We start from the raw sequence: 14,455 nt of genomic DNA, 5'->3' as shown, positions 1-14,455 counted from the left end.
CATGTTGGCTCCCCGTATACTCATCAACAATTTATATTTGGGGCCTCTTACCTACAATACAAAACATTATCTAATGAGCTAAGGCTCAGTAAGTAGAATAAATACCCCATATGCATTAAAATAAACGTGCAACATGCTATGTATTTTCTTTCTTTCTTTCACTTTCCTTTCTTTTGGGCCCTAGAGGATGCTGCTGCTGGCATTACATAGGGAATCACATTCCCACCTGAACATAAACATGATAATAGGGAATTTCTCCCTCATAAACATTCATTATATAGGGACGTACATCTCCCTCCTTACATTTTTGGGACGTAGGTCTCCCAAGCAGCACCTCTACTTTAACGCTTTCAATAACTTGTTTGTGAACATTAAGCGTGCTTATGCCTAAGAAATATAACATTCTTAAAAATAACTTATGCATAACAACATGTCAGATTAACATATAAAGCATATAAATGCACATAAGACACATAAAAGACTTGTATTGTAGATGAGGATTCTACTTACCTTGCGTCTTGATAAAACAACCGAAATTGTTAGCTTCCTGATAAAAACACAAACTATTAAATTACATAAAATCTACATTATGAAATGTTAGCTTAATATTGTTATTATCCCATTTTTCCTGTTTTAGTGCTTATTTTATGTCCAGGCGTATGGTCATACTATAGTTGTCCATGACAAGGTCCTGATCTAAAAGTCGTGGTCATGGTCATACTGAAAAGTCTAGGTCATAATACTTGTCCATAATAATAGGGAATAAGGTCATAAGAGTCCATAATAATAGTCCAAAGTATGACCATAGCCTATATAAGTTTAGTATTATGAGGATACATAAAAAAATAGTTCATATTTCAATTTTAGCATTGTAAAATATGACGACATGGTAAATAAATCTATATATAAATTTTGGTATTATAATGGCATAGTAAAATAATCTATATATAAATTTCGGCGTTATAATGGCATGATAAAATAATCTATATATAAATTTTGACATTATAACGACATAGTAAATTAATCTATACATAATTTTTTTAAACATAGTAGCATAATCTATATATAAATTTTGGCATTATAACGGAATGATAAAATAGTCTATATATAAATTTTGACATTATAACGACATAGTAAATTAATCTATATATAAATTTTTAAACATAGTAGCATAATCTATATATAAATTTTGGCATTATAACGGCATGATCAAATAATCTATATATAAATTTTGATATTATAAAGGCATAGTAAAATAATCTATATATAAATAATAGTTAAATAACTGAACTGAAAGGCTCGGGAAGGAGCTTACCCAAAAAGGTCTTCGTAGGCTAGCGTTACAAACAGAACTTCGCCTAGATTTTAGAGATTTAAAACTTTAAAAGAGTGTTAAGAAGAGTTTTAGGCAGAGTGAGAGAAAGAAAGATTTTTCGTAATTCAAAAATGAATTCTGAAAGGCTCTATTTATAGGAAAACATTGGGTCACTATGCTGCATAGTAAAATAATAAAATATTAAAAATATCAAGCATAGTAAAATAATAAAATATTCAAAATATCAAGCATAGTAATTTGCTTAGGTCATCATTATATCACTACTGCATTAACATGTGGGACCCATGGGGTGGACCCCGCTGTGGGACCCATGTGGACCCTACTGTGGGACCCTTGCGGACCCCACTGTGGGACCCACTATGAATAGTACCCGGTGAATAGTAAAAAAAATGAAAATTTCCCAATCTTCTTATATTACTTAGTTTAACATTTTTGACTCACAAACTTTTCTGAAAATGTTTCTCTAACACCCATAAATTAATTATTCCCACCTGTTAGTTACTCCAACAACTTAGAATTGTTAAAAATCCCATAATAGAAAACAACTATATCCCCAACGGTCATGATCACTATTCACCAACGGTCATAAACGGCTAGTTTTTGTCCTATAAATACTTGTTCCTTCAACCATTTACTTGCACAACTTCTTCATCTCTTAACCTTCTAGATAAATTTTATCATCAAATCATGAATTTCTCTTTATTTTTCATAACTTTAGTGATTGTTTGCTTGTATTTAGCATCATTCTATGGGTATTATACTAATGAAATGCCCATGAATGTTATAGTTGCATATTCATTAGTTATTCTTCCACTTTACTTAATAGCACTAGCATTCGGTTAGCATTGTAATGCACTCAAAAGTATGAATAAAAATATCTTCTCTTATTTTTCATAATTGTTGTAATGTATTTGTCAAAATAAATGGGAGTTACACTAAGTCACATATTTATCTTGGTGGAGTTCATTTGGAGGAAAGGAGGAAAATTCTAGCTAGCTTGGAGATTGAAGAAGGTTATTTTCCTCTGAAATATCTGGGCCTTTATCTTAGACCAACTGAATGAAGGGCTGAGGAATGTGGGCTGATTATCAAGAAAGTTCAAAGCAGGTTGCATTCGTGGTCTAGTAGACATCTCTCGTTTGCTGGGAGATCTCAACTTATATATTCTGTTTTGCTGGGTATTAGGACTTATTGGATGAGTATATTTTTACTCCCTAAAAAAGTTATCTAGGAAATAGATAGATTGTGTAGGAACTTTCTGTGGGGAGCTAGAGGAAACCGAAGTAAAGTCCATATGTCCTCTTGGGACCAGGTGTGCTTACCTAAATACTTAGGTGGGATTGGCTTTAAAGAAGGCTATAAATGGAATATAGTTCTGATGGCTAGGTACATCTGGGCTATTGCTACTAAACAGGATTCCCTTTGGGTCAAATGGATAGCTAGTGTATCTCAAGGGGCAGAACTTCTGGTCTTATCAATTACAATATGATGTTAGCTGGTATTGGCGGAATCTCATCAAACTGAGAGATATTTTCACGGCTGATATGCTTCAGGCTGCGATGACCAAGGAGAAGCTGAACTTGTCTAGTCTGTATGAACATCTGGTGCACAAAGAGCAGATTCATTTTGACAAGGTGGTTTGGTGTAAGTTGTCTATTTCGAAGCATAGGTTTATTCTCTGGCAAGCAATGCTAGGTCACCTCCTCACTCGTGACAACTTACTTAGATGTCATATTCAGCTTGAGACTTGCCTTTGTCCTGTCTGCGAATTAGACCAGAAATCACATGATCATTTGTTTTTCAAGTGTCCTTTTTCTCAGCAGGTCCTGTGTGAAGTCCAAACCAGTTTGGGGCTTCAGCTTTGGCCTTTTTCTTATTCAGAATGGCAAGTTTGGATGGAAGGAAGACCAAAGGGCTTGTTACAGAAGATCAGTGCTGCTTTGCTTGCTGCATCAGTTTATTACATTTGGACTAACAGGAATTGGGGTATTTTTGAGGCTTACTCCTGTTCTGCTTTGAAGCTTAAGTCGCCTGATTCTCTGGGGTATTAAAACCAAACTTACTGATCTTAGCAATTCTAAACTCAAGGCTGGCGAGAAGAGATTGATTACTCTTTTTCTGATTATGTAATAGTTTTTATCTGGTTTCAAGATCTGGTAGTTTGTAAATTGACTTGATTTGGTGGAATAAATTTCTTTTTCTCATAAAAAAAAAAAACAATGTATGCAAAGTAAAGATAAATAAAATATGATAAAGTGGATATTAGATATTAAAGAGAATGATTACCTGGAGAAAGGCAGTGCATGCGTTTATGTGATATGTAGAATTAGACTGATACTTGCCAATGGATTTCATTAGCGTGCTGTACGAGTGGTCGACCCAGTTGTAAGACCGAATCTTGGTGGCATCACTTACTGCATTTATGTAACTGGGTCGAATATCCGGTCCAGCACCAGGGACCAAGATGCTGCCAACAATCATAAGAATGAAATTCCCTAGGAAAAAATCATCAGCCAGCTTGTAATTATTAAGAATTCTCTCCAAATATGTAAGAGAGATTCGAGGTTTGCCACCCGAAATCCTAGCCTTCAGATCCTTATCATGGACCATTTCATCAACTTTAATGGGCAAGTTTCCATTCGGAATGTCCATTACACGTTGTAAAATCCTACTCGATAATAAAATCTTCTGGCCATCTAGATTGAGACAGTTACTACCCACATCAACCCCCTGAACTAGTGGTCTGTACACATGTGGAAAAACTACATTTAAATAAGAACCAAATCCTACCGCTACTACCATTGCTTTTTGTTCATTAGATAAGCAACTCACTATCCTAACTACCCGTTCAAAGGAACATCTTGTGACTATGTTACGTGAATCAACCTCTATACAAACCTCATCTTCTCTAGACTTGCTAGAAGAAGCTGTATTAATTGCTTTTTTTTTTCCCAGACTTGCTTGGGGAGGCTGTATTGAAAGCAGCCCTCCACTTTCTAGCCAGCTCCTTCTGCATCTACATGACACCAAATAATACCATTAATCATTCATAATAAATAACACATGAAAAATACAAAGTGTGATTATATTCCAAGTACAGTATCATACCCTAGCGAGCTGAATTCGATTCTACTCTCTTATAGTGGCCTCCATTTTTTGGGCTGTTTCTGCTGCCATTTTCTCAATTGTAACACTCCTAAGATAATAGAACATAGTAAACATTAAATACAAATTGATGTGGCCAGCTAATCAATACTCAACAGACTAATTGAAAATGACAATGGTAACAAATACCCACATTAAATCAGTCATATTGTCCTTCTTAGCAGCGACCCTTTCGTTCTTAACCACACCCTTCCTAGCCACCTTATCATTACTAGCCACAGCACCACGCTTCCATTTAATCGTTATTTGAAAATAATCAATCAGTTATGACTAGCACAGGGATTCAGGCAACAACTAAATAATTTAGCCTGCAAAAAGTCAAGAATTAGCTCCAAAATTAAGGACAATTCTACTTGTAAACTTATACAACCTCTAGTTCATATAATAAATTAATCCTCACTGTTTTATTAGAGTTGCCAGCATTTTTTTAAAAAAAAATATATTAGTTTTTTTAATAATTTGTCCCCAATAAATTGCTACTTACAAACGATACATTTAACAAGTACAGATTAAAATTTAACAACAAAGAGAGGATAACTACAGTAATGAATATTTGCTAACATTTTAGTGGATATCTTTTATCGTTTTTAAGCTTGCATCAGCATCAAGTTGTGAATGTGGAAGTTGTGAGCTGACTAGCTAAGAAAATGAGTCGAGGCACGAATATTGGGCAGCCAAAACAAGTTGCAATGGGAGCATTTATGAAGCATTAAGATAAATAAATAGGTTTTCTCTATTTTTAGACATAATTTGGAGATTATTTGTTATTTTTAGTCTTGAAAAATGGAAACTAAGATATTACGTGATGGGTTAGTTAAAGTTTTGTTTATGATTATGAAAAGAGGTTGTGTAGATTAAATAATTTACGAGAAATTAGGGTGTTACATATATAATGAATTTAAAGAATGCGGTAATATGTGAGTGGTTCATGCATAGACTTAGCTATCTTCAATTGATATACTATTGGTTCACTCTTGAGAATGTAAAGTCAATTCCAATTAGTACTTGGAATAAGAACTTTTCAAATCACCTACTGCATAACTGTATAATATAGATATACATATAAATAGTAAACTCTAACATGCTCTCATAATTTTCTTGGGTCCAATAATAGATTAGGAACCATAGCCATTCTTCCACATTTTCTTCTTCATAACAATTATCATATGCATAATAATGAGTAACATAAAATTTCGCTTCTGGGACCTTTTTTATCATTAAGACCAACCACAACTTTCAAACAATGTCAAGACACAGTATGGTGCACTCAGGCATCAAAACCCAATTATCAAAATGTTTAAAATATTTTACTATTTTTGACTTTGTTAAATAGTAACTTAATAACAACACACTTTAGTTTTATACTTTTATAAAACAACAAGAAAATACACTAGTAATAATAAGGAACTTAACTAACCATGATATACATGCATATCCTTTTCATTTGTTTTCTGTAATTGATATTAACACATAGCCAATTTAGTTGTGTTAAGCTATTCATTTTTGCCCTGTTCTAAATTCTTTTTGTCTTCAAGTTTTTTAACGTTTTTCAAAACTTTTTTCCATTATCAATTTTATCACATGCAATGATGAGAAAGTGGAGGAACCAAATACTTTTGAAGACACACCCGAACCAGATCACACACCACACATAGATAGTATAGTTGCTAGTGCTTATGAACTAATGAATTGCACAAACAAGTTTCAAGACCATGGAATCAAACACAACACCACACCCAACAGAGGGAGCAATTATGCATCATTAGCACTAAATATTTTCAGCCAAAACATTAAAACCAGCGCTCCGTTATCAGAAATTTTGAACATAAAAAATGAATAAAAAGCACAAACAATTTTTCACCCAAAAACTATTCAAAATAATCACCTTTACACTAAAGATCATTGGCAAAATATCATACAAAGAAACAAACACAAGTTTCGTACCTCAAGAACAACAAATGCTACTTTCTACACTGTGGGTTTAATGATAGAACACCCTGCCAATAAATGTATCTGTTTCACAAACAACAACAAGAAAATGTTGAAAAAAAACAGAGTGTTAGTTTTCTATCAGAAGAGGTTAGTGGAAATTTTCAAAGAGATTAGAGGGTTTTAAAACAACTAACCTAGAATACGTACCTCAATATACTTAAAATCTTAGTTCAGTTCCCTTTTCTTCGTCGGAGGTTCAACGTTGGAGGACCCGATCAAGTCATGCACCATAGTCGTTTCCGAGCAACGGAAGAAATTTTGGAAAGAATGATGAGCTCTGGTTTTGGTTCAGAAGGTTAAAATGAGAGTAATGGAAAAGAGAGAAAATAGAGTTGATTTAAAAAGTGGAGAAGTAACCGGTTGCCTCACTCCATCAATACCCCTACTAAAACTAGACTGTAACAGGAAGAAACTGATTGGGGAACAGTCTCTTTTGCAGAGCACACCCCAGCCGTTGATTACTTCAACGACTCAGATTAAAAAAACCATTACCAATCTATCACTGTTGGATCAATTAAAACCAGATCAACGGCCCATATCATAAAACGAAACTTGTTCCGTCTCCGTACAAGGCGGGACGGAATCGGGGTCCATATATATATATATATATATATACTATGCAGGAGCAACCTGTTAACAATGTTATTTTTTCTCTAGTGTTTTGCTCATTGCCAGAAGACAAAAAATAATTTAGAAATGAATGAGTAAATAAATATATTTTTGTTTTGAATTCTTGTACATAAAGAAAATAAATAATAATATAAAAAAATAGTTCATAATTAATAATTTGTTTTTCTTGAGCTTGGAAATTGAATTGATTGTATTACTTATTGAATTTAAGATTTTTTATTATTATTATTATTATTATTATTATTATGCCACTCCTCTGGTTCTCTTATAATTTTTTTTTGTTTAGTAAATTGATATTTTGTGAGAAGATAACTTAGTTGTAAAGTTATAATTTTCTAAATATTTAATTCAACTATTTATAACTTCACAAATGGTTTGTTAATTTGGAAGAAATAAAATGCCTTATTCTTCCATTAAAAAAATAATAATGACTACTTTACAAATCAATAAATTATAGATAAATAGTTATTCTTAAAAACTCCAACTAAGTGTAAAGAAAAACTTAAACTAGAAAATTGAATAAAAAAGAAAACTAACACACTTAGTATTACCCTGCCTAGTTTGTTTTCAAAACTTTAGAGCTTTATTTATATAATGGGTTGTCTAATACATTTACTTATCAATTTTGAAATTGAAAACATATAATGAATATTTTAAATATATATGCTTAAGTATTTGAAACATGTATATCTACATCATTTTATTATTTATATAAGCATAGTTTAGCTTTAGCGCCTATATAATTATTGATTTTATTATAAGTATTTGTAAATTATTTTTTTAGTAATGGACTTGTAATTGTAACAGATATGTATTTTGTTTTTTTTTTGTTCTTAGAAAATTTACTTTTATTTTGGTTGTTGGATTATAATAGGGTTTGTGATATGTTTAAGTTTTCTTAATATATATATTTCTTCACAAAATTCTATCAAAAAATAATTTTATTTATATACAAATTTATATATTTCCTATTTTATTCTTAATTTTATTTATTATTGATCTATATTATAAATAAATTTATTAATAAATTAGCATATTTTATTATTAGTTTGACATATTTTTATTCTTCCCTTTTTTATATATTGATTGATTCAAAGAAATTTACCAAAACAAGATATGCAATATTTGCAAGATGAAAGACAACATTATATTATTTACATCTTTAGGTAAACAAATTATAAAATTAAAACTTAACATATAATTTATACATACATCTTCTCATTAAATTAAAAATTAATGAAAAATATCCAATCTAATTTTTGGTAGGGAAAATATTATTTTGGCTCATGTGTTTTTCTCAAATACATAATAAGTGGAACAATATATTGTTTTTGGAAAAAAACACACACAACACACATTCACAAAATAATAAAATAAAATAAATTAAATCAATTATCCACTTAACAATTAAAAATAAAACAAACATTTGAACAATATCTTGAAATAACAATTTACAAACCATTAAATAAAAAAAAATTAGTGTGCTACATTTTCTTAAATATTATTTCATTTTTTTTTTAGATTTAATTTTAATTCAAATTTGAAATAAAAAATACCCGATATCTTTTAATTCACGTGACAATTCTTTTAATGTATTATTATTATTATTATTATTATTAATTTTAGGTATGTGCCACATACACATACCGTTATCAAAAATATAATACATCATTCAATAAACTGATTTTATGTTTATTATATTCACCGTTTTTAAAGGCATTTATTTATGTTATGGTTGTTATTAAAATAATTGTTCTCTATTATATTAGACATACTAAAAGTAATATATGTTAGACATACTAAAAGTAGATTTATCTAACTTAATAAAAATAATAAGAATATAATAAAAAAATAATGGAGACAAACTTTTCACCAATTTTCATCTATCCGCAAGAAGACAAAATAAAGCTATTGAATCAAGAAGTCTTTACTATACGCATAAAATGAAGTGAAGTCGGTTTAACATATTGGAAGTTTAAGAAAAAGACAAAAGGAGGATGGCCACCAAGTTTATATATAAATATATATATACACTATTGAATGGCTCGAGTCTTACTCACGAGTAATCCGTTAACATTATTATTTTTTCTCTAATGTTTTACTCCTTGCCAAAAACTTAAAAGTGATTTAAAAATGAATAAGTGGAGAAATATACTTTTGTTTTGAATTCTTGCAGATGAAACAATTAAATAATAATATAAACAAATAGTTCATAATTAATATTTTTTTTCCTCTTGGCTTGGAATTGATTGTGTTATTATTACTGTTATTATGTATTTTGTCACTCTTATGATTCTATGACAATTTTTCTTTGTTTAATAAATTGATATTTTGTGAGAAAATAACATAGTTGTAAACTAATATTTTTCTAAATATTTCATTCAACTATTTACAACATTACAAATAGTTTATTAATTTGGAAGAAATAAAAATGTCATTCTCCCATTAAAAAAAATAATGACTACCTTGCAAATCAATAAATTATAGATATAACTATTCTTAAAAACTCTAATAAGGTGTAAAGAAAAAATTAAATGAGGATATTCAATAAAAAAGAAAACTAACACACTTATTACATTAAGTAGTTTTTTTTTTTTTTTAAAAAAAAAACTAACTATATACATTAGAAAAAATTCATAATAATATATTGGAAAGGAAACATCAAGTAAAATATTAAAAGAAAACTAACACATTTGTCTTAAAAAAATAATCATAAAATACTATTTTTCTTTATTATTTTTATAGCAATTTATATGATCATGAATGAGATATATATTTATGATGAAATATGTGAATATGCTTTTACTCATTTATTGTCAGTTTAATATAAAGTATAGTAGTTTAATTAGTGGATACATATGAATTATTTTGTTAAATTTTATATATATTTTCATATTTATTGTACATAAATAAGAGAAGATAAGACAAAAAGAAAGCTTAGCATTATAATTTGATAAAATTTGATTTATAATTTCCTTGGCTCGTGGTCATGTATGGGATCAATGAAATGAGTAAAAGAAAGAGAAAAGGCTTCCAGGACTTAGAGAAATACAAAAAGAAAAGGACAAAAAAGAAGGACGATTTATAAGCTTATTCACAAATATATATATAGTAATATAGATATATATAGTATAGATATATACGACAAAAGAAAAGGATCAGCAGGAGCTTATCCACGCATATATATATATATATTATAGATATACATATATATAGTAGAGATATAGACCTTGTTTTTGTTGGCTTTTTTATGGAAAGATTTAATAATGGTCTGCTTATTTATTACTTGAGTTGATTTTCATGCACTTCCATGTGTTTCATGCACTAAAAATTAAACTTCATGTGTTTTGCCTTTCTCTTTTATACATTTATACAATTTATTGCTCCAGTTATGAATACCTTCTATACACCTACTCATTGCTTTTGTTTGGTTTTCATGCTACCATTTACATCGATCTAGTATTTAAGATCAAGCAACCTTTTTCTTTCAAATGAATTGGTATGCATGCAGAACCCCACACCCTTTAATTCTATTTAGTTACATGGAAAATTTTATGCTTTTTTTTGAAGGAATTTAAGACAGTTTTTCATCAACTTAAGCTTTATATCATAGCTCATGTTTATGGGCAGTCAAACCCTTATTTCTGGAATAGAAAATACCTTTCAATTGTTAACTAGCTACTCTGAAGTATTTCCATAGTAATTACAGAATTAGTTTAAAAATAACTAAAAAGAGAAAGTAAACATATTCTTCTTAAAATTCTTATGTTGTACAAACATCCCCTGCTCTTGTGGAAGCTTTGGCCCTTGTTTTTGTTATCTTTCAGAGTGATGATGCAACAGTAGTAGTGACTGAGAGAGCTTTGGTTGGCCTCATGCCCCTCTCATTATCAAGCTCCATTGATGCTAGAATTTTAGTTTTTAGACAATCTTGTTGAGTTTAACTTTTCAATACTTTGTTTATGTTAGCTTTGTGTACTTCTGTGGTTGGTTTGGTTGGCTGGGCTAGGCCTGGTGCTCTTAGAGCCTGCTTGGTGTTTTGTGTGAGGGTCAATTTAACATGCTTATGCTTAATAAAAATATCTGCAAACTCAAGTCTTGTTGTCACAATGTAGATTCATCAGTCATAATAGACACTATTGACCTATAATGCTTAAAGATGCTCTATCTTCCAAATAACTAAATCATTTACCTTTAGCTGATGCTCTTATTGGTTACTTATAGAATTTTAGATATAGATTATATTGATTTTGAGTGACTTTTTTTTGTTAAACTACTAAAAATTCAATACTAATCACTGTTTTGAGATGATATTTTTTTGTCAAATTTTTTATTTTCTATATGCAGCCTTACAACGGTTCATTCAAGATGTCATCATTTCAGTCTTGTGGGAGTGTGGAGAAACATGATGCTTACCAGTATGAAAGAAAGTTGTATTTCAGTTTTGAAATGCAAGTTTGTTGGAGGATTGAAACCCTCTCTTGTTGCGGTATAATGAATGCTAAGGACTACACAACTTATGAAGAAGCACGATAAAGCTTTGATTGTCGAAATAGATGAGTTGTCCAGGATAAGCAAAGACAAAGAAGAAGAAGAAGATTATTCTAGCAGCAGTGGAGGAACAAATGCAAGGAAAAGTACTCCATCTCACCGTGCCATAGATGACGACCACTTGTTATCAGTGTGGCCAACCAGGTCGTGTTCAACACGATTGTCCTCTTAATAGATCTTCATCTCTCAAAGAAACTTTATTGAGTGTAAAGTTCTTTTATTATTAGAAATGACTAATGGATCAACTGCAGCAACATGATAATCAAGCATAAGGCATAACTGATTATGAGATATTTGAGGTTGAATATGAAATTTGATATTTTTATATTACTTGATTTTTTTGGTTTTGTTAATTTAAATGTTATGATCTTTTGCACTCTGTGCTGTGCTGCTTAGTTCTCTGGTTTGGATAATTTAGTGACAAGCTTGTGGATTTAAGACCCAATTGTGTATTTTTTTGTATGGGAGGTCTGATCAAGTGGTTAGTAATTGTGTGTGTTACTTTCTTGATGTATAGAGATGAGCACACACAACAAAGTATCATTCTTAATCAAAGAGTGATTATTGTGTTAAAATTAAACCACGAAGTTTAAAATTTAAGCCATAAGGCTTAAAATTTAAATCACGACTCTTTAAAATTTAAATTGTAAGACTTAAAATTTAAACTACGACTCTTTAAAATTTAAATCATACGACTTAAAATTTAAACCACAAAGCTTAAAGTTGAAACCACTAGGCTTAAAGTCTAAACCACGTCTCTTTAAAATTTAAACCGAATAAGTAGAGCCACGACGCAAATAAGTGATGGATATATGTGTCCCTGTGCGTCGTGACTCATATTAAACAAGCCGTGATGCTTGAATTTTGGTCAGGAAGTGAATTTTGATGGATGTTTATTATGAATGTGTTATGACTGGGTTTTCAACGAGGCTCTGGTTAGGGGACTGTGCTTGGGATTGCAGTGCTCAGATAGCTCGGGACACAGGTAAGAAAACTGTTGTACCCGTAGAGCAGGGTGTGGCCCTATTTTTTGTATTGCAGGGCGTATCCCTATTGATTGTATTGCAGGGCATAGCCCTAATGTTTATATTTAGTATGTATTTAAATATATGTTGATATTGTGCTATGAGATGCATATTTGTGAGTGAACTGCGAAGGTCGAGAATGGTAGGAAGCCGAATACGGTAAGGGGGCAGGATCGGCGTTGAGCATGCTGAGTGTAGGCCGTTAAGGCGAGACCCCTCCTAGGGTGCTGGAGTCACCCTCTCGGTGAAGACTGCGAACCCAAGGCCTGGTAAGCGCCTGGGACCACATTGGCCGCTCTATGTTAAGCCCGCTGGCTATTTGTTATATATTGTGGATTGTCATATATATGTTATATGCTTTGTGTTGAGTTTTCTTGTTGGGCTTCGGCTCACGAGTGCTCTATGGTGCAGGTAAGGGCAAGGGAAAGGTCGACCAACCATGAGTACGGAGAGCGTGAAGCGACGGGTACATGTTCAACCTACCTGGCTGCCACGACGAGGGTGATTTTGGGAAAATACATTGTATTGATTCATTTTGTCGCCTTGGTCGAACTTGGTTGTAACTTTGAGTTGTAAGGAATTTTCTAAATAATATTTTGGGATCCCAAATGTATAAATATTTACAATTTCAATGAATAACTACATTTTTTTACTTAGTGTCTTTAAACAAATTTTATTTCAGTTTAGTTACACTTTTAACTTAAAACCTCGATTAGCGAGCTAATGGCACATTTTTAACTCACATAGTAACGACTCTAAGGAAGTAGGGCATTACATTACAGTCTCCTTCTTTCACTTTCAATTGATGGTACCCGGATCACATATCAATCTTTGAGAACACTGTTGCCCCTTGCAGTTGATCAAAAAGGTCATCTATCCTGGGCAAAGGATATTTGTTCTTAATCGTGACCTTATTGAGTGCTCAGTAAATGAAGCACATTCTCATACTTCCATCCTTCTTTTTTCACAAACAAGACTGGTGCCCCCAATGCGATTGACTAGGTCGTAAGAACCCCTTGTCCAACAATTCTTGTAGTTGGGTCTTGAGTTCCTTCAAATCTACAGGTGCCATTCGGTAGGGCGTTTTCAATATTTGTGTTGTTTTTGGTACAAGTTTGACCACGAATTCAATTTCTCTGACCGGGGGTAAACTTGGTAAATCCTCGGGAAACACTTCCGGAAACTTACAAACAATGTGGACATTTTCTGGTTTCAACCCCGTCTCCTTAGATTATCCACCACATTTTCTAAATATGTTGAACACTCATGCTACATCATGTTCCGAGCTTCCTATGCCGATATAATAGGTGTACGAAATCCCGTCACTTCTCCCTTAAAAGAAAATAGCTCTCCTTCCTTTGGTCTGAACTCTACGGTCTTTTGCCGATAGTCTATCGTGCCCCATATTTGGCTAGCCAGTCCATGCCAAGTATAGTGTCATACTTGGTATGTCTAACTCTATGAGGTATGTTGGGCACTCTCTGCCCTCAACTATTATAGAGGCTGATTGTAACCACCTAGTTGATGACATAATGTCTCCTGATGGTAACATTGTACCAAAACTACACTCAAACAATTTACAAGGCATACCTAGTTTATCAATTATATTCATAGCAACATAAGAGTGGGTCACTCCAGAATCAATGAGGACTCTACATATCATACCAGAAATAGGGAGCTAACGTGTGACCATGGTGTTACTGTTGGGCACTTCCTTTTGGGTCAATGCAAAGACTCTTGCTAGCACTTGATTGTT

At 31.8% G+C, this 14,455-nt stretch overlaps 1 protein-coding gene across 1 annotated transcript; it reads left to right on the top strand.

Annotated features, from left to right (window-relative positions):
• Positions 1-2,895: 2,895 nt before the first annotated feature.
• Positions 2,896-3,503, top strand: LOC133792394 (uncharacterized). The gene is made up of 2 exons (XM_062230295.1): positions 2,896-3,380; positions 3,488-3,503. The coding sequence occupies exons 1-2, from the start codon at positions 2,896-2,898 to the stop codon at positions 3,501-3,503; spliced, it is 501 nt and encodes a 166-aa protein (XP_062086279.1).
• Positions 3,504-14,455: the final 10,952 nt, after the last annotated feature.

The sequence above is a fragment of the Humulus lupulus genome, chromosome 7 (assembly GCF_963169125.1).
Source record: "Humulus lupulus chromosome 7, drHumLupu1.1, whole genome shotgun sequence".
In the NCBI taxonomy this organism is placed as follows: domain Eukaryota; kingdom Viridiplantae; phylum Streptophyta; class Magnoliopsida; order Rosales; family Cannabaceae; genus Humulus; species Humulus lupulus.
Note: the sequence above shows the minus strand (reverse complement) of the source record. Positions and strands in the feature narration are given on the sequence as shown.